Here is a 24794-nt window from a genome sequence, read left to right as displayed (position 1 = left end):
TTTTGCTGAGTCATTTGCTAGCTTGCCACCTTAGTGAGGCGGCAGAGTCACCACGTTAGTAAGTCAGCGACAGGTGTTCATTGTCGTTTGACAGCTTACAATTCTTCACCTCAAGCTGCAGCAGATTCCTTGCCAGAGACTTTTAAAAATAGATGTAATTCTTCTACTTAACTTCTCTTTTTGCTTCAGTGCTGTCCTGTTTCATAGTCTTCTTGTCTTTCTCTGATTCTCCTTTCAGTTCCTCTTCTCACATTAGCTCAATGTGCTGGACTAGATAGGATTTCAACAAACTTGTTAACAATCTTCACCCAGAGTTACTCCTGTGGTATTTGTGTTTGCGTTCATGTAACCTGTGGACAGTGTCTGCAGTTGCCTCAGTGCTTCATGAAAATGTAATGAGAAGGTGAATAATTAAGATTAAAGCGGAGTAAAGTCACCCTCTGTGTTTGTGTGCAAGTTTTTTTTAGATGACTGGTGTTGCAACGTAAAAGTTTTTTATGGTACTTGGGGGGAGAAATATGAACCAGTTGTGTAAATTCCATTTTTTGTTAATATTGCAAGTTATTGTAAAGTGGAAGTGGTTCAAATCAGCATTACACAACATTTTTTTTAAAATAAAATACAGCAGTAAAGAAGCGAAACCACTGTAATGCTGCTGTAGAGATAATAGTCACTGTAAAATCCACTTTATTTTAATGGAGTTCTGCTGATGTTCACATACTTTTCTACAGAAAATGACTGATTACAATTTTTAAATATGTTTACACTTTTTTTTAAAGCTTTTGCATCAGTAGATGTGCTGCTCAATGATGGATTATATTTCTGTTTTATCCCATCACTTAATTTGCTATTTTGTTGATCAGTCATTTGGGATCAAGCCAGACCTAAAACCCAAAATGTTTTGGTTTGGTTCAGTGTGATGGTAAGCAATAAGAATAATAGCAATAAGAAAAATAAGAGATTATATAACAAATGACAAACTGTGACCAGTAAAGTCCAAAAGATGCTGGATTTTGGGGACCAGTGCTGCTCTTGGGTTTTAAAAGATTAAGAACATGTCTATGTCAATGCTGAATGATATTTTTAATATATATGCCCATTTATACAAGTTGTTAGTTGTATTGCAAAGGATAAACCATGTAGTCCTTGTATACTCATGTTTTACCACTGTGTTTCACAAGCTTGTTGGCAATTTGACGAAACACCTGACTGCCTGACTCTGTACCGCTGTTTGCTCAGCCGTGATACCATGTGCTGCTTGCGAAGTAGAGCAATGTAGTGAAAACCACTGATGGCATTTTTAGTGTGCTGATAGTAGTAACCTTTATTTATAACCAGGTGAGTTAATTGAGAGCCTATTGTCGTTTACAATGACGACCTGGCAGCAGAATAATAATTGAGCCTCTCAGTCTGGGGCGTTCTCTGCAGCTGCTCTGTGCACATGCATTCTGAACCCGAGTTGCATTGTCACGACTGGACATGCCACAGAGTGGTGTCTGTGTTTAGCCAGGAATGTTTTAATTGTTCACAGCATATCAAGAATGACAGATGAGGCTTCCTGGTAGCTGTTTTGGTGTTGATATCTCATCTACAATTAGATGCATTCACACTCTGGTACACTTCCTCATCTTCTTGATTTTTAACTCCATAGCTGACTGGGTTAGCTCACATTTGATTTTAAGCTGCAGTGTACACAGGACAACGTTTTATCTAATGAAACTGTTTATAGATTACAGAATCCATCTTTCAGAAGATGATGTTCAAAATCTTTGGAAAATAATTCATCACTTCAATGCAACAGACAGCATATATGCATGTCTGTGTTAGGCTGGTATTGGTTGAACCAGAGGGGGCCCTATTATAATAAAAATCTGTTATCTATTAACAAGATACCAAGTGATACAAAGATCTGATTTATATTTTTGTACACACCCTACTGTACAGTATGAAGTTACTAATGATACAAGAAGTAATGACACTAATATTTCATGAGACAAAGCGGAGAAGGATTTAATCTGAATTTGCAAGGGAGAACACCACCTGGAATGAAAGGGAAGCTGTCCGTCACACATTGTCTTGGTTGCCTTGGTTACATTGACTCAGACAGATTTCTCACACTCTTCTCTGCTACATCTCACAAACCTTTTCAAGTTTCTCATCATTCGAAACACATGAAAACTATCATGTAAAACAGTTGTAAAGGTTTTGCTTAAATGTACAGGAAGCAGTGCTTCCATTTTGCTTCTGTGCACAGTTATATTTTATATAATATATAACATATATAACATATATATATATAAAACAGTGCAGGTTGATTTAATATTTGAGATGTTACTTGGCTTGAATTTAACTATTTAGGTTGCTCATTTGAACTTTTACTGATTTAAATATCGGTATTTTAATTTACATAACTGAGGGTTGGTGGTACATTTTAAGTAGTTTGACAAATAAATTAAATGAGCATTTGTAGTTGGGGCATTTTGTTATTTATTTGTTGGCCAACATAAATTTCAAGGTTCTGGCAATGTGAACTGGACAACATAGTTTTGTTTTGGAAAAGAATAGTCTGGGATGTTCCAGCAGCACTGCTGAGTCTTCTCATTCACTCCAGCGAGGAAAAAGTCTGATGTCAACTTTTTGCTTTTCTTCACTTTCTCCAATAATGTTCTTTTGAGTTCCTATGTCAGATCAGACATGATGTGCATTCAAATCAGCCACAGCCTGGACATCTATTTGCTGGTGTATGACATGGTGCTTAAAAGTGAAATACAGCCGTCATATGATGCTCCAGGCTGGAACGCAAAGTTGCGAGTATGGTTTTCTCAGCCCTGGGATGCCGAAGGGTAATGATGGCCCCAGAAATGTGCACTCTTTGTCCCTCTAATTACCTCTAATTTACAAAGATTTTAAAGGTAGGCGTAGTCACATTTAAAGCTGCCATTCTGGGTAGCTTCCTGTGGCAGCTGCAATGTTATGTGGTAGTTCTAATATGTCCCCAACATGCTATAGTGTTTACATTTAATTCATCTGAACAAAAACAAAATAGGAACAAATGTGAACTTCTGAAATCTGAGTTGCTGGTTGACAAATGCCAAATGAATAACATATTCATTTAGCTTTGTGCTGTCGTATTTGGCACTGCATGGAAGTCTAAGTTAATATTTGCCTCTTGCCTCTTCCTCCCCAGTGTGCTGTTTTGTGGTCCATAAGCGCTGTCATGAATTTGTCACCTTTTCCTGTCCGGGGGCCGACAAAGGACCTGCCTCTGACGTAAGTAAAGAAAGTTAACAATCATGCAGGCACACAAATTTTCAATTAATTCTCTGTTTTTCATTTGTTGTCAAAATTTTAAAGAAAGAGGAAGTTTTAAGGGAGCTTGCAGTGAGTGAGACAGATCATTATCATGTTCAGGTTAAATATGTTATTGTTTATGTGGGTTGTTAAACAGTTAAATAATGGTTATCAGCAGGATTAGCAAGGTCAGCATCAGATTTGGGTTTGTATATGCACTCCTAGATGAGCATACATACACTACACACACGGGAGGATGTGCCATTTCCCTTGCTGACATGTTCAGTCCCTGATCATATTAGCACATGCCAGTAAAAAGAAAATGTGCTGCCTGGCTGCCTCGGGTTAATGAACCAATGTCCCTCATTCACCCTGTTTGAATCAGCACACATTGTTTAACTTAAGTGCTGATGGTTACAAATCTCTTACTCTTCAGCCCTTCTTTTTCTTGTTAACTGATTTGTAAATTTTTTTATTCAAACTATTTTTCTATTTTCTCTTTATCATACTGGAGGCAGTATTTAAAAGAAATGATAATCTAAACTCAAAGAATTCATAAATTCTAATTAGATGCCCCTGGTGATAAAAAAAGTTACAGCCATCACGGTAAAATACAACGATGCAGGAAACAGTTTTGCACACAAAAATATGAGGCGCTTGTGCACAAAACCTGTTGCCTGTTCAGGAAATAGTTTTCCCTGTTTGCTTGTTAAGTATTTAGCTGGCCTGCAGGAAGCTTCATCACCCAGCATCAGTGACTGATTTTATTAATGACTCATGACTCATTGAGAGCTACACACAATCACACACAGACACACACACATACACACACAAAGGCTATTAAGAACATTTAAAACTGAAACACTGTCCGCACACAAATTAAGTGACCCTTCTTAAAGAAAGACTTTTAACACTGATGTTTCTTCTCTTTCCTCTGTTTCTGCAGGATCCTCGTAGTAAACACAAGTTTAAGGTCCACACCTACTCCAGCCCCACTTTCTGTGACCATTGTGGCTCCCTTCTGTATGGGCTGATACACCAGGGCATGAAATGTGACCGTACGTACACAAATATCTGCATTTGTTTGTGCAAATCTGCAAGTGATTTTGAGGTATAAAACCTTATGTTCAACAGAATTCCCCTTCTTTGAAAAATATCAAACATAAAAATGGATCATTTTCTGGAAAGTTTATGTATTCTTGTCTACAACACCTTAGTTAATCTTACTCTAACTTGTTATGACCTGAGCAGCATACGCATCATTTTACCTTTCAAGCCTGCAAGGATGCACGTGTTGCATCAACACATTATTTTAACTATGAAAAAATACAGATAAACAAAAAGGCAAATTTAATGGATGGTTTTAAATTTTCTAAAAAACCGTTTGCAGCCTATAAATGAAGCCTCAGGCCCAATTGGGTTAATGAGGGAGATCAGTGTTTGTTGAGAGGTGCAACTCAGGTAATTTAAGGGCTGAAATGTGTTGTCCATATTAAGCAAATGACAGGTTTCTAAAACCAAGTGTCTCCTCATTGTGGTGCAATGACCATCAGTCTTGAAAAATAAGGAATTAAGTAATTGTTACTTTTTGTTGGGTGTTTTTTGTGCATGTCAATTTCATGCTGACTTATGAAAGTGTAGTCACACAGAAATAGGCTAATGTAGACATTATGTTTTTTTTTGCATAACTTGTGTATGATTACTGGGGAAAGAATGGAAAATCTACAAACATGCTTAAGAACCAACTGTTTTTTTTTTTAAGATTATCTCATTATCAAAGTTAAAAAGATAGTTGTTTGCATCTGCTAAGTTTTAGTATCTAGAATGTGTCCAGTATGGGCTTGAAATTGTTCCTCATATTACAGCCCATATAGCAACATAGTGTTCCCATGGCAACATTTTATTGTCTGTTTCTTTCAGTACTTTTAGCATAATTTGTAAGTAAACATGTCAACATTTTCTCCTTAACATGTTCTTATAATTATGGGGTTTGTCACATTTAGACTTTGCATAGATTTTTACTTCACAGCATTCATTATGCGCTTGTTGCTTTCTGTTTCTGAGCCGTTGTGACCCAGATCGGATCTAAAACGGGTTTTAAATCCGCTTAAATCTAGACCACATCATTTACAGCAACACACCTGGTCATGATGTGTGTTTTACTTTCTCTCTAGTTGTGGCTCAGTTATTGCTGACACAAACAGGAAGTATTTCTCTGCATTGCCATATTCAGTCATGGCCAGAATTATTAAGTCAGTCGACACTCCCTTCTTGCGTCTGTGCGCAGCACAAAGTGTTTGATGGACTTTGATTTGATCTTATTGTGGAAATACTTGAGCAATTTGTTTTACATATTTAGAAAAGGTGTTTTGGTTTGATATCAGTCCATATACACACAAAACATATGAGCAGAAGATGTGTTTCTTTCAAGTTTAATTCGCTTTACAGACTTCTTGCTAATTAAACTGGCAGAATATTAAACATGAAACACGACTGCACACTTTTGTATCTCCAAAACAATTTTTAAAGTTAATCATGAAGAATAAGTATTGTGTATATATATTTATAACAGCATACTGAAATAATCCTTCATGAGTCTGTTTTTTTGTTTATGTTACATCTCTTGGTTTCCAGTTACATTTTTTTGTTGAGCTGCAGCAGATGGTTAGTAGCATACAGAAAATGGAGTGGAACCATATCTTTGCTATTTGCTGCTAAGAGATGAATCATGTCACTTTGATTTCTGTGCCAAACCATTTTAGAGTGAATAAAGTTTTAATGATTTGTGTAGTTGAGTGGATATAAAGATATGAAGTAACATGAATGAATGCGTGCTTGGTGTACTGCCTACTGGAGATGTAAAATAAAATTCTACATAAGAGCAGAACTTCTCACTCTACTACTGTAGAGCCACACCACCACCGATTAGAGTGTGAAGCATGAGTGGCTCTGTGTGTCAGTGCAGTCTGCCATCTAGTGGACAAACCTATACACAGCCTCATTTCTCTGCTTATAATCCAAAAATACACCATAATGTGCTTTTTATTTTGTTTATGGAAGTAATCTAAAAATAAAAAAAAAAAAACTTTTTTGATGATTCTCTTGGTACAGTTTATTAACAGTACTGCAAGAGATTTCTTTTAAGTGCAAATCATCTCTCATCAAGATGTTGACATCTCAGTTGAAATATAACTGCACCTTTACACAAAACACAATCTTTAGTATTTTTCTTATAACTGTGTGGAATTTATTACCAGCACAGATGGCATTTTTTTGTAAAAGTTTTTTTTTTTTGCATCTGTTCCTTTCATGGTTCATGACCATCTTGAAAACTCTGCCAGTTACTTTCAAACATGTTAGATGTCACTGTAGCCAAAACACTGTGTGGGTAAAGTTGGGGAATGGCCCAGTCTAGCTCACTTTAGTCAGAGCAGAGAGGATGGAGCGAGATAAAACATCATGGCTACAACTGATGACTAAAGGACTGAGAACTAAGAGAAGTATCAGGTGGATGGGAGGCTCACTGAACTTTCACTAAGCTCTGTGTCAAATTTAAAAGCTAACTGGCTGTCATTTTCAGCTCTTCTTGCACATTTTTCCTTAAGTACCATAGTCATGTGCCCCTGTCAGAAATCTCTTACTCAGGTGATGGTGAAAAATATGTGAGTTTACTCTCAAAGGGCACCATACTAGTTATAAAATGTTAGCTGATGACTGGTCATACAGTATTCTTCAGCCTCTCAGTAGTTGAAAGTTGTAGAGTAGTTTTCTTTTGTAGCTGTGGAACAAGTTCCTTCAAGTCTGAAAAATTAAGTAGATATACCATCAGGACTTAATGTTGCCAAGCATTAGCTGCACGACTTAAAATCACATCTCTGAAAAATCAGCTTCAAGATACTTTTACTTCTGACTGTGAAATGAAATTTAATAATGTGGCTAATAACATGAACATAGCCTTTTAGCTGCTGGAACATGATGGAGACCTAACTGCATAGTGATGAATTTAGGAAGACCAGAATATACCCCCAGACCTGTGGGGAAGGTATACCATCTTGCTCTATGCTAACAAGCGTGAATCCTGTAGTCTAAACATGACTGTAAGAAAAAGCCTGCATTGATACTGGGGCTGTGGTAAGAGACATGGTTGGTTACCATGTGGGGAGAGTCTTAATGAAAATATGTTGTTCAGGTACACTGTGGGAAGTGTAGGACTTAAACTCAGTCCCAATTCCTCCCTCCATGTTGCAAAGGTTTTTCTGTGAGGGATCATGGAGTAACCCTTTAGCTGGGGCTTTGAAGGCCTTTTGGATGATTAGATGACACTATTCCTTAATTCCTAAAGGATATAGGGTACTTTACGGCTGAAAAAGCAAAGGGGTAAGACCTAGGGGAAGATTGGGATATGGCCTGAATGAGCTCCTTCTCTCACTGAGTTGCCAAATTCTGATAAATAAAAGTGTCTGTAAGCAGACAGGGTGTCATGTTACACAGATTGTGATCCTTCTGAAGCACATCTCTTACTTACAAAACTAAATAAACTTTTGATTTTGTCCTTCTTTGATCAGACTGTATGATGAACATCCACAAACGATGCGTTGCCAATGTCCCGAGTCTGTGTGGGACGGATCACACCGAAAGACGAGGACGCATCCAGATCACTGCCCAGATCACTGAGGACGCTCTCACCGTCACCAGTAAGTTCTCTCTGTCCATTCTTCTGTTCATTCTCACTTTTTCTCTTTGGCACACACACACACAAACACACACACTGAGCAAAGCACTCTAACGGTCTAAGACTAAAACTGGAAAGTCCATTAGTTGTTCAATGGTCCAACGATTGACCCACATCACCGTTGGGACATGCATCCACGTGCCAGCTCTCGCTCCCAGACAGCTGTGGATTGATTATGGAACAGAAACTAAACTGTTGTTAAGTGTTGTCAGATGTAGTTATTTAGGACAGACCAGAGTTACACTTAAAGCTTTAGATTGGTGTGTGTTGTAGTAACATTTTCAGGTTCACCTCCTCTGGTTCTCTGAAAAGGACAAATTCCAGAATAACTGGTAAAAACAAGTGTTTTATCATGGGATCTTTTCTTTTTCCAGCACTTAATTTTATCCATGTTTTTACATCTTCACAGTCAAAGAGGCGAAGAACCTGGTACCCATGGACCCAAACGGCCTGTCAGACCCTTATGTAAAGCTCAAGCTGATCCCAGACCCCAAGAGTGAGAGCAAGCAGAAGACCAAGACCATTAAGTGTTGCCTCAACCCCACCTGGAATGAGACATTCACTTTGTGAGGCATCTCTCATTCTGTGGCATATGGTGGATGAGTTTTAGCTCAACACCTTTATTTTCTGGCACTGTGAACAGAACTTCTTTTGTTCAAAGTTACTCTCTTGGCCTCATTTTTAGTTGCATCAACACAAAGCTAACTGGAGCTCATACAAGTGACCCTGTCCTCATTCTTTTTCCTGTTTGTGGTAATTGTTATTCAGACTTTTCTGGGTTACTGTGCCTGCTCAGAAAAGGCGCAGCCAAGAAATACTAATAACACAGACTTTTGCTAATCTTCTTACGAGTTTAAATGAAGAGTTGAAGATTGATGATTTTATCTTTTATTTGATTGTCCTCCCCTTTGTCGTCATTCCTCAGTAATCTCAAAGAAAGTGACAAGGACCGTCGTCTGTCAGTGGAGGTGTGGGACTGGGATTTAACCAGCAGGAATGACTTCATGGGATCGTTGTCCTTTGGGATCTCAGAGCTACAGAAACTAGGGATTGATGGATGGTGAGTTCTTAAGATGGAGGAAATTAAACATGTGCAGACAAAAATAACAAAGGCAGAAGGCACAGGGATGTGAATAATTACACTACAGGGACAACATTGGTTTTCATCTGACAATGCTCCATTTTCACTCTGGGCTGCAGGTATAAGCTGCTCTCCCAAGAGGAAGGAGAATACTTCAATGTTCCTGTCCAGCCAGAAGGAGAAGAAGGAAATGAGGAGCTACGACAAAAGTTTGAGGTGAGATATAGTGTTTATAGGAATTTTTAATAAAGACATGATGAAAAGTGAAAAAAGTCTTTAATTTTCTGATCGGAAAGGGTAGGTCAAGTCATAAGTCAAGATAATATGAAGAATCTAAATGCCATCACAACAGTAAAATAGAGAAAATGTGCTCCTGTTTAATTGTTCTTACCTCATAGTCATCCTCTTTCCCTGTAATTCTTTCTTCCTCCAGAGGGCGAGAGTGGGTCCAGGGAAGCCCACAGACTCATCTTCCTCCTCTTCAGTATGCAAGTATGACAGCAATGGCAATCAGGACCGCGTCAAGCTCTCCGACTTCAACTTTATCATGGTCCTGGGCAAAGGCAGCTTCGGCAAGGTGAGGCATGTTGGGAGAAATCTGTTGTTTCATGGTGAAAACTGGAAAACAGAAATGCCCTTCACTCTGAAGCGCCTTTATTTGCTTTGGCTTCCTTCAGGTGATGCTGGCTGAGAGGAAAGGTACAGACGAGTTGTATGCCATCAAAATCCTGAAGAAAGATGTGGTGATCCAGGACGATGATGTGGAGTGCACCATGGTGGAGAAGAGAGTCCTTGCCCTGTCTGGAAAACCACCTTTCCTCACTCAGCTGCACTCATGCTTCCAAACCATGGTAGGGAACTTGCAGAAACTTAGCTGCTGACTTTTGCTCTTCTTTTATATTGATCCTATTGTGTGCTTTATTACCAAATTATTTAACTTTTTTTTCCCTATTTAAACCATGACCTGTAAATAATTCACTAGCACTAACTCACACAGAAGATGGTGTATAAATGGCTCTTTCAATTCGATTTATTTTTACACTCTCCTCTTCTACCTCTTCATCATTGCCTTTAGGACCGGTTGTATTTTGTCATGGAGTATATTAATGGAGGAGACCTTATGTACCAAATCCAACAGGTCGGCAAGTTCAAGGAACCTCATGCTGTGTGAGTATTCACACACACCCCCTTGTGTGGTTGGTCTAAACGAAGAACAGGATTAGACCAACCACACATTTTTAAATGTTTTTCCACTTAAGAAATTAAATCATAATTGAATTTGGGATCCACATTTGCCTTCTCTGATGAAGAATTCTTTCATTTTTAAACTTTTAGCAGTTTATTTTTACTTATCATAGTTTCTTAAATAATGTAAAAGATCAAGAATATTTTAAATTGGTCCTATATTTTGTGAGGAGGCTAAAATAAGCTTTTGCCACTGAAGAGCTCAGAGTGTCATGAATTTAACAATAAAGACAGGATTCCTTCTGAGTTTTATCCTGAAATATTCCAGTAGGGTAGTTTATGCAAAATAGTGTTGAAGCCCTTCCAAAAGTACTCATGTTATGGTGTTGGAGTACAAAAGGTGGAGCCCCTTCCAGATGCCACAAGAAGATGATGTCAGACTTTTAAAAAGTACCAACAGATCACTTAAAGAGCACTGATACAAAAGTTGTAGTTTGTTGTGAAGACTCCTTTTATTACACACTGTAGACCAGGAATCCTCGACTGAAGTCTTTTACAGCCACTGTCCTGCAGGTTTGAGATGGTTCCCTGCAGCAACACACCTGATTAAAATTAAATTGTTCTCCAACAGCATGTTGTTGTGCAAGGCTGTTCATGACCTGTTGTTATAAGTCAGGTGTGTTGAAGCAGGGAACAATGTACAACCTGCAGAACGGTGGCCCTCGAAGACGAGAGCTTGAGACCCCTGCGTCTGTCATACGTACTCTGGCTGTTTTAACAAGGACTATCTTTGCCTGTCGAATAAGAGTAAAATTCAAATATTAAAGCACCTTACAAGGAAGGAAAATTAAAAGTGCAGACACATCTGCTGCAGACAGATGAGGTCAAATAATTTCGTTGACCTGCCTCCAGTATGCCTCGCAAAAACAACCATTTTCAGTTCAGCAAAAATATTTATCTCTTTTACAATGCAGGGGTTGCTTGCTTCAGCATTCTCATTTAATATTGTGCCAAGTCAAATATTTTTCTCTGTCAATCATTTAGACTAAAAGAATAAATATATTCTTAATATAAGTTTCCATTACCATTGAAACAGTGTTGCCAAGTCAAGATTTTATTATTGTTTTGATCATTTGGTTTGTTTTGCTTCTCTGCCCTGTTATTACTCATGATGATAATTACTAATGTCTTCTGCTTCCCTGCACTTTGTCAAGCAGACAAGTGGTTGTGAATAGTTTGACAGTGTTGATGGATGCTTAACATGTTGTTGGAAATAAACCTTTACAAGTAGTGGCATTTTCACTGTGAAATCTCTTTTCTGCATGTGCAAAAGACAATGGCATGTATTCTAGAAATTAATATTATTATAGCTTTGCTACGACATTCTAATGTTTTTCTCATTCATGGTGCTTGAAATAAAACAAGTGACATCATTTGGAAAGCGTGACCTGGATGTCAGTTTCCGAGAAACACCTAGAAGTTGTACCATCATGAAAAGACAGAGAAGTGTTGTGTACCTGTATGAATACACAAATATTGATAGAGACTGTTTCCTTGTGTTTTAGCTTCTATGCTGCAGAGATCGCTATTGGTCTCTTCTTCCTTCACTCCAAAGGCATTGTGTATCGGTGAGTCTCTGTTGGAATCAGCAGTGCTTTGCTTGTGCAGTTTTTTGGCTATTTCAATACACAGCAGTGAGTAACATCTTGATGTATGATTGTGTGTGTTTGCAGAGATCTGAAGCTGGACAATGTGATGCTGGATGCTGAGGGCCACATAAAGATCGCAGACTTTGGCATGTGCAAAGAGAACATGTTCGATGGAATTACTACAAAGACTTTTTGTGGAACACCAGACTACATCGCTCCAGAGGTGTGCTCCGTTTTCGCTCAGGGACTGATTGATAATTTAATCTTTTGGCATTTGATTGAGACTGGTCTGTCTCTTGCAGATCATAGCCTATCAGCCTTATGGGAAGTCTGTGGACTGGTGGGCCTTCGGAGTACTGCTATATGAAATGCTTGCTGGACAAGTGTGTATTCATTTAACAATGACTTCTTTCAAATTGAAAACTAGAAATAAAATGATAAATTGTATTTGTGCCTCTGCAGCCTCCTTTTGATGGTGAGGATGAAGATGAGCTGTTCCAGTCCATCATGGAGCATCATGTCTCTTACCCTAAATCCATGTCCAAAGAAGCTGTTGCTATTTGCAAGGGGGTGAGAACACACACACTTTACTACACAGAATGTGTATATACAGTCTTAATTTCTAATTTCAGCCAGAACATCCTTGTAAAAGAGATTTTTAATCTCAATGGATCATCTCCTGGTTAAATAAAGATTAAATAAATAAAAAAAAAATGATCCCTGAACTATGTGCCTGTCAAGACTGGAGATTTATCATTGCTGGGGTGTCACACCCCTGTAATTACAATAATTGTGACATTAAAAGAATTAAATATCAATATTTTGTTGATGAAACACATATGTTAATATTAGGATTTGATCTCACCTGAAATTAAATTTTTGAATGAACCCTTCCCTGTGACCCTGAATTGGAGTTAGTGGTGAATAAAATGATTGAATTAATGATTAGTCTTGTTGTAATTAATTCCCCAAAGAAGGGGAAAAAGATAAATAACTCAAATATAAATTAAAAAAAAACATTTGTTAGGCAGTTTACTTGTTTCCTTACGTTAAGTTACTTCACAAATAATTATATTGTGTACATAAATAAATGCTGCTTCTTTAATCTAATTCAAATTAAAATGCACCAGTAAAGCATTTCAAACACAAGATAATTACACTTAATCTTTGAAATCTACATTGAACAGTGTGCTGCAATTTTAAACTGCAATAAAAGTAAACACTTTAAGGTTATTAAATTAATTGACAAAATTGAGCATATTAAATTGTGAGTACGGGCTGTTTTGGGAAGGTACAAGTACACAGGTGTAAACTGATCTCACTATTTGTGTCTTTTATGTTTGGTTTGTAGTTGATGACCAAACATCCAGGTAAGCGTCTAGGCTGTGGTCCAGAGGGGGAGAGAGACATCAAGGAACATGCCTTCTTTCGCTATATAGACTGGGAAAAACTGCAGAATAAAGAGGTCCAGCCACCTTTCAAACCAAAAGCTGTGAGTATTTGCACATACACATTTGTCTGTTATTGCTATCCAGCCCTCAATGTGTGCCTCAGAAATTATTTACAGTAAGGAAGAAAAAGAACTGATCCAACTCAAAGGTAAGTTATAGAAATGGTTAGACCACTCATCTCCTGCACCCAACCATCACCTGCCATTGGTCACTACTCTGACAAATGCAGAGCTGAGACTTGTGACTGTAGTCACCAATGATGAAGCTGAAATATCACTGCTTTCATTTAGACCAATGAAAATCCACAGTTTCGGCTGAGTGATTTGATTGGTTGATACCATGTTTTAGTTATTTTACTCTTTTTTCTCTTTGTTTGTTGTCCTTTTTTGTCTTTACATCTTTCATTAAACTCACTCCATCCCCTCATCTCTCTCCTCTCCTTTCCACGGCAGTGTGGGCGTGATGCGGAGAACTTTGATCGCTTTTTCACGCGCCACCTCCCAGAGCTGACCCCCCCAGATCAGGAGCTTATAGCCAACCTGGACCAGGAAGAATTCCAAGGCTTCTCTTTTGTTAACCCTGAGTACACTCAAACAACTCACTGACCATGCCACATATCCCTGGGCTGCATTACTACACCTCACAATCATGCTGTACAGGAAAAACGCATATTTAAAAAAGAAAAAAAAAAAAAAAAGAAGAAAATCTTATGATGTCATATCCAGGTTGCATTCAGCTGGGCAAAAAGTTAAGGAAATAAGTGACATTTTGGGAAATATGTTTATTTACTTCCTTTCCAAAAGGGTGATGAGTGGAGTTTCACCAAGCTAAAAATGGTGTGTTGCATGTGGAGCTACAGCTACAGAATGATTAGCTTATCATAACTTAGTTTAGTTTAGCATAGTGCTCTGAAGTGTCTTGAAGCAAATTATCCTGTAGTTCTCTCAGATAAATATTACAACTTCTTAATTATCAGTATTTATAACCTTCCTCTTGCTACACATCTGACTCAACCCTGACTTTGACACAAAACAAGCAGAAACACATGTAAGTGCCTTATAAAAATCTGCTACCTAACTAGCATTAGCATTGGCATGTGCGCTAAGGATGCATAATCTCCCCCACTGGCTGAAAAGTAGCTGGTGGTGTCTGGTATTAAAGCTGGTATGGGACAGACAAGATGGTGCTATTAAGTTAGAAATTCCCAGTGTTTCAAAAAGTGTCACAAATTTTTTCCTTTGCTGGCTATGGTGATGCCAACGCTAGCTAGTTAGCTATGGCATCACCATCTCATAGCCTTTGTAACTCTTATCATTAGAAAAAAAAGAGGCATGCTAAATTAAGATAGTGAAAATTTTAAATATAGTGTAGTCTAAAATAACAGCATGTTAGCATTTGTATGTAGAGGACTTGTATTATTTAGCTAAGAAAGTGTGCCAATTTACATTCTTATAGATATTAACATGGCTGCTAACATTGCTTAGCAGCTGTGAGAAACTACCAGCGGAACACACTTTGAGCAGTCTCTTGCAGCAACCAGTGGGAAAGTGGTGTTGGTTCACCAAACCCTGCACATAACCAAGCCGGCCATCTTGTTGCATATGGTGGAGTTGGATGGTCTAACCACATTTTGTAGCAAGACATACTCGAACAACTCAGATTACTTGAATTGTTATAAGTCAACATGGCTAATAGCAACACAGTAACCGTTTCTGCACCTTGCATTTTTTTTTGGTACTCGGAAATGACATAGCAGTCCAAGGTTACATACTTATTACACACTTTGAGTCTGATGGATCCAGAAAGAGTTGCTGTTCCTGTGAGCGTTAGCAGAATCTTATCCTTGTCTGAATTTCTTGCAGCTCAAATGTCAATCAGTCGGTGCATTGTTTGTTGTTGTAGTCTTCAGAGGGTACAGATCAGTGTTACCTGCAAGCTTTACTTCTAGGAGACTAGTCATTTGTTTTTACCTCAGTCTTCATGCTTAGCAAAGCTCATCAGCTCCAGGTTCCTACTCTATACTTGGTGAAAAAGTAACACTTCTGAAATTTGGAAAGAGAGCAAATAAATGTATCCCCGAAAATGACATCATTCAAATAATGATCAGCTGGAAATGCAGATGTGCATAAATGATAGAAATCAGCCAAAAATAATCAGCTATTCATGTGTCAAGGCGCCAGTAGAAGAGTAGTCTCTTTTCCAGTGGCAATACTGTTCTGGGTTTAATGTGGTTTAGCACAAGCTGCTCTTGTATAATGTTTGCTGGCTGTTTTTCTATCTTTAGGTCAGAAATGTTGCTTGCCTCTGAATGCTGCCCGGCTGTTCACATCAGAGGTTGATGTCAGAGTCCAGTTTCAACCTGATCTGTTTTTGTGTTGCCCTCCCTGTAACTGCATATTGACTGTGACGACCCATCAGTGAAGTTAATGAGTGTACTATGATCATATGTTGGTAGCCCATACAGTGTAAGTGAAAAATGATCAATTGCTTTGCTATAATTGTTGAAATACTAATTAGTTTCCCAATGTTTACTTTTGTCAGTAAGATCAAATGCTTATACACTTTCTCTTCAGTGTTGTGGTGAGCTTATCTGCTGTTATTTTTTCTTTCTTTTTTTCTTCCTGTTAATTTACAATTTTTTCACATGCAGTCAGCACAATTTAAACTTTGCGTTGTGCTGGTTTTCTTTTTGTTTGTGTTTTTTGTTTAATTTTTACTTAAAGCTCATAACTTTTTTGGGTCTAACTATGAAAACTTTCTCCGCATTACACTGTGTTTCTGTTGAGAGGGCCCATTTCGTGGCTTGTTAACAACCACTTTACATCAAAGCCGTTTAGAGCCCTGTGATGCCAGTAGTTTGTTCTCTCACAGAAACTGCATTTCCAGAAGTGCCAAAACAAGGTTCAGAGTCATGAGGGCATAGAAAAACTTTTGCTCGTAACAACTGTGATGAAGGGCAGCCATCTTGTGCCAATTTGCAGTACATGTATCCTTATCATAATATGCATTATATATATATCTGTTTACCGACAATACAGTACCCCTTTGAAAATCATTTTCATATATAGGATTGATATGTCTGAGTTGTATTATACTTTTGTAACTGTGTAGCGATACAAGGTAGTAATGATGTGTCAAATCTTGTTCTTAGAGCTTGTATTATATAATGAGGATGTTGTAAGGTGACATCAGAGATACCGGCTTAAAATGACAATGAACTAACCAGATAAAAACAATGAGCACTTATTGGGATGATGGTAAACGTGACCAATTGGTCTTGAGATACAACAGAGAAAACACATACATATATAAAAAAGAATATATATATATATATATATGACGAGTTCAATATCAAAGACATATTTGGATAAGGTTTTTCTGAATGGGAGAGAGGCTTCTGTGGATTGTGTATTTGTCTTGTATGACTGGAAACTGATAATATACTCACTGGTGCCTGCCAGACTTAACTCTGTTGTGTCTGCCTCAATACTGTTGTTGCAATGCTCTAAAAAAAATCAGTGCAGCATTTTGGCAATTGAGTTCATTTCTTGCTGAGGTTGATAAGAGGATTAATTATAGTATCCATCCTCTTTGATTTTATTTTTATTTAGTTGATTTTGTTTGATGAAGTTCTAAAGGTGAGGTGAAGCAATAGGAGGATGGTGAGCCTCAACAAAAAGCTTAAACTTGTTGACCAACAATTTAAGAAAAAAAAAAACAATGTTGTAGAGCATTATAAGAAGCTACTGTAGATGCTGAGTCCTCATTGAAGCAGACTGAGTAGAAGTCATGATCAGCCCATTGACCTGTTCATCTTCTTTTGGATGTCTTCTAACTTTATGCTATCAGTGTTTATTAGAATCCGCAGAGAATGAAATGGTGGAAAATATAAAGAGGGATTGAGTTTTTTTTTATTTTTTTTTTTTATTTTCTTTTTATTTTTACTCTTTCATGTTTATCAACCTTTTTGTATGTTCAGCTTCATAAAACAAATGAAGATATATGTAAATAGAAAATAGGAATTTTAGAACAAGCCATCACTTTTTCATTAACAGTGAGGAGACACCATCTTTGAATTTGGTCCATCTGTGTATAGAATTGACATCAGAGGGCATTGTGTCTCCTCAGCCTTGGTTTAGTACTTTTGTTAAAGAGCATCACAAAAAACATTTGATATGAGATACTCTGAGTGCTTTTATAAATGCAGCTAACTCTAAAAAAAAGAAGAAGCCAACAGTCACCATTAATCTATTTTGTATACCTGCTTAATCTAGTTTTGTTTTTTTACTGCTGTTTTGGTAAATCACCAGCTTTAACAAAATGCATTCATTTTAGCAGGGTTTGACACGGCTGGTTGCAAAAGAAGTCAGATTTTCTGAGAAAATGACTCGCTTGAGTTCTTTCCACAGTGGGTACATTTCTAATGTGCAAGTGCAAGAGTCAGTTTTGTCACTTTAAAAGAAAAAAATTATATAACGATATAAAGCAAGATATGATGTTTGATAGGGCTGCACATTTACTGCAATTCTTTGTCAGATCCACCTCAGTTTACATCAAAATACAAAACTCAGATGTCAGAGTTGGAGTCCATAAACCAGTGAGGGAAATCATGGTGACTCCATCTATCTTTTTATTAAAAATGTAGTCGTTACCATAGTGTGCCATACCTATGTAATGGTATCCACTGTTCATAGATGCTACATATCTGCACAAATCTCTGCAAAAATACACAAGACATTTAGTAGAAATAGGACCAACATCTGCCTTATGTACAACTACGAGCTGAATAAGAGGTGAAAATGTTTCCAGCCCCTCCTCATTTCAGCTGGAAGCCCTGTGATGACAAAAGGAGGAGGTAGGAAACTAAATGGTTCGTGTGATATTTGTGTGTGTGTGTGTGTGTGTGAGTGAGATACATGTGTCTTGCTAAAAGCTCACTGCTTCACCTCCCTATGTGAAATCCCTTCTAGTTGTGGTTTGGTTTATTAATTCTCGTCTGCTCTGTACTGGAACATTTATTTTGTCTGGCTTTGGATCTTTCTGTATCTATACTGTGGACGTGGTTTGGGTCAGTCTTTCCCATCTTTTGAATGTTTTTCTGGGTTTCGTTGATGGCTTATATTTGTTTTTTGTTGAATTGCTCCTCTCAGTCCTGCAATGATTCATTGATGTCTTTGCTCCAGTCAAAACTAAATGGTAATGCCACCATTTACAGGCAAACAGAAGTTTGACACAAATGTGACAAAACCTTAGCTTAAATTTAACAATTTCACTTCATTTCACAGCTTCATGTTATTTTAGTTTGTCTTAAAACAGTTGCTAAGTCCAAATTTATCCACTGAACCCATTTTTTCCTCCGTCTGACAATTATCCCCATTTGTTATTGAACTTGAAGAAGCTACTCCATTTATAATAGTTATAGAGCAGAAGGGACTAAATCCAGAGTTAATTTTAAGCCAAATCAATGTAGTACTCTGTTGCTATCTTTTTGCTCCAGCTTTACACGAAAGGGGACTTTTATTCTTAAATTAGAATAACAATCAAGCTCATGCAGTCATGTGGAATAGAAAGTACACTTTTTCACTTCTATGGTTTAACATATCAGGACAGAAAAAAAAAATCTTAGCAGGTCTCAAAATAATGCAACCTCAAATTAACAACATATTAAATATATCATCCATTATTAAAATGATAATAATATTGAACAAAGCCAAAATGCAGCAGCAGTGAATGAAAAATGAATTAGTAAGTACACTCGCATTGTTTCCTCAGGAATGAAGAGGATGACTGAGCGATCATATGAGCATCAAAATAAAAAAAGACATTTTGGTAGCTTTCTTATCTGGAGCTTTCAGGAGCTCATTAGCACAATGACAAGGAGGAAAGACACCAGCAATGAGCTTAGAGAAGGAACTGTTGCTGTCAATCAATATGAGAAGGGTTATTAGGTCATTTCCAAACAAGTTGGTGTTCATCATTTTGCAGTAAGAAAAGAGTATCCACATAAAATGAAAACATTCAAGACACTTACCTGTTTCCCTGGTTGGATTTTACAAAAGGTTCAACCCAAGATTTGAAGAATTGTTCAGAGAAACAGAAAAAGTTGATGAAAGAACGATTAGAAAAAGACTGAAGAAGCATGACTTGTTTAAAACTGTCCAGGGAAAGTTTCTGTCTAAAAAGATCTTAGCATGGCTTAGATTTACAATGTCTTATCCGGATAAACCACAAGACTTGTGGAACAAAGTCCTTTGGATAGATTTTCAAGCACACTGATGAAGGGCTGATGGTTTCGGCTTGTTTTGCTGCCACAGGACCTTGCAGTCGTTGAGTTTACCATGAGTTTATCAGTAAACCAAAGGATTCTCAAATCTGAGATCATCTCATCTGAAAGCTGGCTGGAAAACTAGGTCATGCAACAGGACAATAATCACAAGAACAGCAAATTTACAACAGAATGACTAAAGAAGAATAAAGGTGTTGTGGAGACTCGAAGTTTAGACTTCAGCCTGATTGAAATGTTATGGTTAGACCATATTAAAAGTGCACATAAAACAATGCCCACAAACTTTAATGAACTGAAGCAACTTCGTAGAGAAGAATAAGACTAATTTCCTCAACTTTAATTTTAGACACATAACTTAAAAAGAATTATCTCAACATATTGCTGCTGACAGTGTTCTACGAGTTGTGGTTGTTTCATGAGGTGTTCTCATGTGTAACTTCTAGCTCATTATTACCACCAGAATCTGCAGATGTATTCAGAGTAATAATAAAAAATTAAAAAAAATCAGGATTTTTTTTTTTTTATCACTGAGTTGTTTTTACTATCTTGTCTTGTAATGGTGGATCTGGTGATCAGGCTTTACATCGTGATCTGATCTGCATAAGTTACCACATTGTCACATTTGGAGCTCTAAAAATTTTGATCCATTAAGAAGACACATTCTGTTCAAATTTATCAATTATCAGCTTTCAAAGCTTACAAACTACTGACTAAAACAGACAAAAGTGCTATTTTTGAGGAAAATAAAGCAGCATGTATAGCAGAAAAAACTGACCATGTAAATATAAACAGGCTCTAATTAACTGGCTGAAGGGACAGGTTTTCTGGGCTTTCAGTTTTTCCAAACGAAACAATTTTTTATGAAGGTTTCAACTCCAGACCAAAACAAAAACAGACTAAAAGATTTGCTATTTGCCAAAGACTTGAGAAATTTTTGTGTTTTAACAAAACAAGTCTGTGAAACGCTGCGGATCATTAAAACTGTATTTAAATGTGGTCTAATATCTGCCTTCTTTGCCTTTATCTATGTGCTTTATAAAATAAATGTTCTTATTGCTTGTTGTCCATCCTCTTTCCAAATTGCTTCTTTTTTTAATAGCTGTATACTTTCATTCTAATTTTACATTTCTAAGTCTTTCTCCCTCCTCTCCATCTCTCTCTGGTAGAAAACGCGTCATGATGTCAGCAACTTTGACAAGGAGTTCACAAAGATGCCAGTGGAGCTGACACCAACAGACAAGCTCTTCATCATGAACCTGGACCAGAACGAGTTCCAAGGCTTCTCCTACACCAACCCTGAATATGTCATACAAGTCTGAGGAGATCCCATCGGTTGGATGCAGCCCAGACAAGACTATTCTACAACTCACACTACCCACTTCATCAAAGACTCATCCACAATTCGTCACACAATTGAAAGTCAAAGCCACAACATCTCGCATATGAAGCTTCAAATCAACCCTCAATAGCACCCTACAGGTGGACAGTGACCATAAGTCATCACATTAACAAGCATTCAAGGTCTTCACGGTGAGCAGGTTAGGAGTAGTCATAAATGTCTAACCTTGTGTTTTATTGATCACAAACAGTGTGTTTGTTTACTTTATTTCCTTCTCTTCAGCCTGAAAGATTTGTATCATGAACATTCCATGATCATTATGCCATGTATGTGCTTACACACACACACATACACACACGTCAGTGCAGGCTGCACTGGAGGGAAGAATTATTTTGAAAATCCCTGATTTATAACCTCATGTCTAAGTAGGACCTAACCCTGGTCTTAAGCACGTCTCGTCTTCCAAACTGATGCAAAAAAGAAAAAAAAAAGTGAGAGGGAGCTGCCTGTTCAGCAGTGATATGTAAACATGTCCATTTTTCTCACTTAATCTCCTTTTCTATTTCTCTATGGCTGTGTATGCAGTGGGTTAGTGCTGTGTAGGCCTATACAGTCTTTGTAATGGAGCTTCTCTATGCATGCCATTTTTGTTGGTACAGTAGTTTTACGATTTGCTTTTGACCTCATCAAGGAGAGAAAGCTTGTGAGATGTCGTGAATGTATTGGTCAAAGTCCCAAGTTCCTTCTGAAAATGTCCTCACTCAGCTCCAGCTTTAGTTTCCATTCTGACTGCTGTTTGCTATCTAATGCTCTTCAATAGTGTTGGAATATACACAGCCAAAATATTTGCTTTACAAAACCTCAGAGCAAAGACTGTATGGCTGTCCCTGACAAGAAAATATAAAACTTTATCAAGTGAACATATAGAGTTTATGTGTACTTCTGTATGACTTGTGTTTGACTTGTGTATGTATAAATAAGAATGGGATCTAGAGGTAGAAATGTTTTTCATGTTACTGCACACTTCTCTAATACTTCTCACAGACCATCCCATTTATCTCTGAGCCCTCTTTGGTGTCACTTTTTCTTTTTTTTCCTCTCTTTTTCTCCTCTATTTTTAATGTAACTCTTAATCTCTCTTCTTTTTTTTTGCCATCCCTTTTATTCAGCGAACATTTACATCTATAAATTTTAAGGTAATGAGATAATTAAGACAAGACAAAGATGTGGAGGAAAGCGGGGAGTATTACTATGCAAAAGGCAAAAGATGAAGAGGATGAGGAAAAAAAGTATGAAAAAGAAAAGTAAAGGTACAGTATACATGTGATGCATGCGCCATCTTCACCTGCGCGTGAGAGGCACACAGAATGAACATTAAAATTAAAGATCATAAAACCATTTTTTTTCTCTGGTCGTCGTGTTTTACTTTTACTGTTTCCATTTGGGAGCATGAAAATAAAATATACAGTCCACTGATAAAACTACATTAAAACTTCTGCTTATATGACACCATGTGGGTTATGGATTAAAGCTAATTGATGATGAAGGTTTCAATTTAAAGTTGTACTCTGCAGTCTTAAGATAATAATAAAAAAGTGTACTAAATAACAGTTACAGTCTGAAATCATTCGAAGCTTCTCTTAATGGAGAGTTTCAGTATTGGTTGACTCTCACTGGCCTCAAATTTCTATTGACACAAGTTTTTGTTTCAATTCACAAACTAATTTTACAGTTTTGATCATTCCTACTACAAGAGAATATTACTGTAACCTGAAAAAAAGGATTGAACTGTGATTCTACATGACATTGGTGCATTTGTCACATTATGAGTTTGAAAGAAAATAACATCCCATACTGCAACATTTCTAATACAAGCTGGTTTCCTACGCAGATGGATAAAACCTACTTCATGTCATAATGCTGTTTGCTGATTTTAGCCTAGCATTAAAGCTGCTTGACAGTAATTTTCTGGGCTTGTGTACCACACAATTCAAAACAGACTGCAGACACTTTACTGTGACTGATGCTCAACACAGAAAACCCACAAGATTTTGAGCTCAGTCTCCTCCTGCTCCTTCTGTACATGCATGCCTGCTTATCCAGACATGACAGGCAATCTACTTTGAACTGGTTGATCAGAGCAGTCTGAACTTAAATGTAATTAATTAATTTAGCGGTGGCACTGCAAAAAAAAAAAAAAAAAAAAAAAAAAAAGAGATGATCTCAAAACTGAGGGGATAAAAATCTACACCCTGACCCAAATTTGTGAAGCAAAGGTGGAGCATTGTCATCATCTTTTGTTAAGAAAGTTTGTTACAGTACTACTTATAAGCCAATGAGCCTCAAAATTATTATTTGTGTCCCCTTTATGCTGCCAAACTAGCTGTGACTAGGCAGAATATTAGATTAGATTAGCAATAAATCCTATGAGCCTTGTGGGCTAAAGGGGAATATTACCATGGATGGGTTTATTGTAGACACCCAGAATATCACTGATACCTTTCTACTGATGAAGTGTTCTTGCAGAGCTCAAACAATACTAGAGGACAGTATCCACCACAGTCACAGCCAGGTTTACACTGCTGAAGCAAGCAGTCACATTTTTAATGATAATTAAACTGACCATTTAATCAGGCAAAAATTAAGATTCAATAAGAGTAAATAAAACTGTTTCCAGAACCAAAGCTAATTTTTGTAGCAGAGGTTTCAGTCAGAGCAAGTAGTTTTGATTAAGTCTTAACCATCTATATGAAAATAAATTACTTAAAACCAACAAATTTTTGTAGATTTGGTGAAACAACATACACAGTGCATTGAAAACTGCCACTTCAGAATTAGTCCTAAAACTGACTGCGAACTATGTGGTCACACTTGTTCTGGTCCAAAGCCTTAGGATGTCCAGTCATGTCCCAGATTATATTACATGAAACAATAATCCTTGTAAGAACAAAGCACAGAGATCTGCAGAATATTTAATAAAACAACTTAAGGGTTGTATTTGCTTTTGTAGGTAGAAAAAATACTAAGATATTTAGTCATTTGAAAGCCGCAGGTCTGCTGAAACCCTCAGCAGTTTTTCAATCAGGGTTAAAAACTTTTCTATTTGCTGCCTTTTATCAAAACAACAAAACAACCTTTTATCAAGAAACAACTGTTACATTCCAAAATCAAAAACAAAAACCCTCCAAATGTCTGTAGAGTTTGAAAACTTTCAGAGTTTTCAATATTACTTTACACCCTTCATCAGGATGTAGAGCTTTCTAGCAGGTGTATTAATTGTTTTTTTCTACTGTTTTGCTACAGAAAGCAAAATAATAAAAGAATATAAAAAGCAAAGTCTACGTAGATGCTTGTCACATTTTAATTCAGTTAAACGTCTATCAACCTGTGACTTATATAGATAGTATGCAAAACGCCCAACAAAATACAAAAGAAAAGTTCTTTGTGGTTCCTTCCAAGGAGCTGCCATGGAGGAATAGTAACAAAAAATGACCTTTGACACAGTTTTCTGCAGTGTTTATGGAAAACTATTTCTATCAGACTGCATGGGTTGAAAATACTGAAAGGGGTTCTTTCCTTTTGGACACATGCATAAACACACACACTGGCAGGCGGGGTTATCCTGCAGGCTGAGCTTCAGTGTAAAGCCTCAACAAACTAGAACGAGTTCAGAGAATCGCTCCTGCAGAAGTTTCTTCTAAGCTACTTTATTCGGGCTCTGCTACCTTTCTATCGTTTACTTTTATTGCTCTAATAAACAAATCCTCCTCTGTGGCTTTG

The 24794-nt window shown here is 37.3% G+C and overlaps 1 protein-coding gene across 2 annotated transcripts in view; it reads left to right on the top strand.

Annotated features, from left to right (window-relative positions):
* The window catches only part of LOC121638205 (protein kinase C beta type), a 40577-nt gene extending 18165 nt beyond the window's left edge, over positions 1–22412 (top strand). Inside the window, exons 3-17 of one of the 2 annotated variants that reach the window (XM_041982828.1) lie at positions 3188–3270; positions 4238–4349; positions 7857–7985; positions 8433–8589; positions 8949–9083; positions 9224–9320; positions 9538–9681; positions 9782–9955; positions 10180–10271; positions 11855–11917; positions 12023–12161; positions 12241–12321; positions 12401–12508; positions 13290–13430; positions 20842–22412. In XM_041982828.1, the coding sequence (XP_041838762.1) occupies positions 3188–3270; positions 4238–4349; positions 7857–7985; positions 8433–8589; positions 8949–9083; positions 9224–9320; positions 9538–9681; positions 9782–9955; positions 10180–10271; positions 11855–11917; positions 12023–12161; positions 12241–12321; positions 12401–12508; positions 13290–13430; positions 20842–20994 (1808 nt within the window). In that variant the 3' untranslated portion in view covers positions 20995–22412. Of the gene's footprint in view, positions 1–3187; positions 3271–4237; positions 4350–7856; positions 7986–8432; positions 8590–8948; positions 9084–9223; positions 9321–9537; positions 9682–9781; positions 9956–10179; positions 10272–11854; positions 11918–12022; positions 12162–12240; positions 12322–12400; positions 12509–13289; positions 13431–13841; positions 16857–20841 lie in introns of those variants that run through there. The other variant, XM_041982827.1, reaches the window with a different exon arrangement.
* Positions 22413–24794: the final 2382 nt, after the last annotated feature.

The sequence above is a fragment of the Melanotaenia boesemani genome, chromosome 4 (assembly GCF_017639745.1).
Source record: "Melanotaenia boesemani isolate fMelBoe1 chromosome 4, fMelBoe1.pri, whole genome shotgun sequence".
NCBI classification, from domain to species: domain Eukaryota; kingdom Metazoa; phylum Chordata; class Actinopteri; order Atheriniformes; family Melanotaeniidae; genus Melanotaenia; species Melanotaenia boesemani.
Note: the sequence above shows the minus strand (reverse complement) of the source record. Positions and strands in the feature narration are given on the sequence as shown.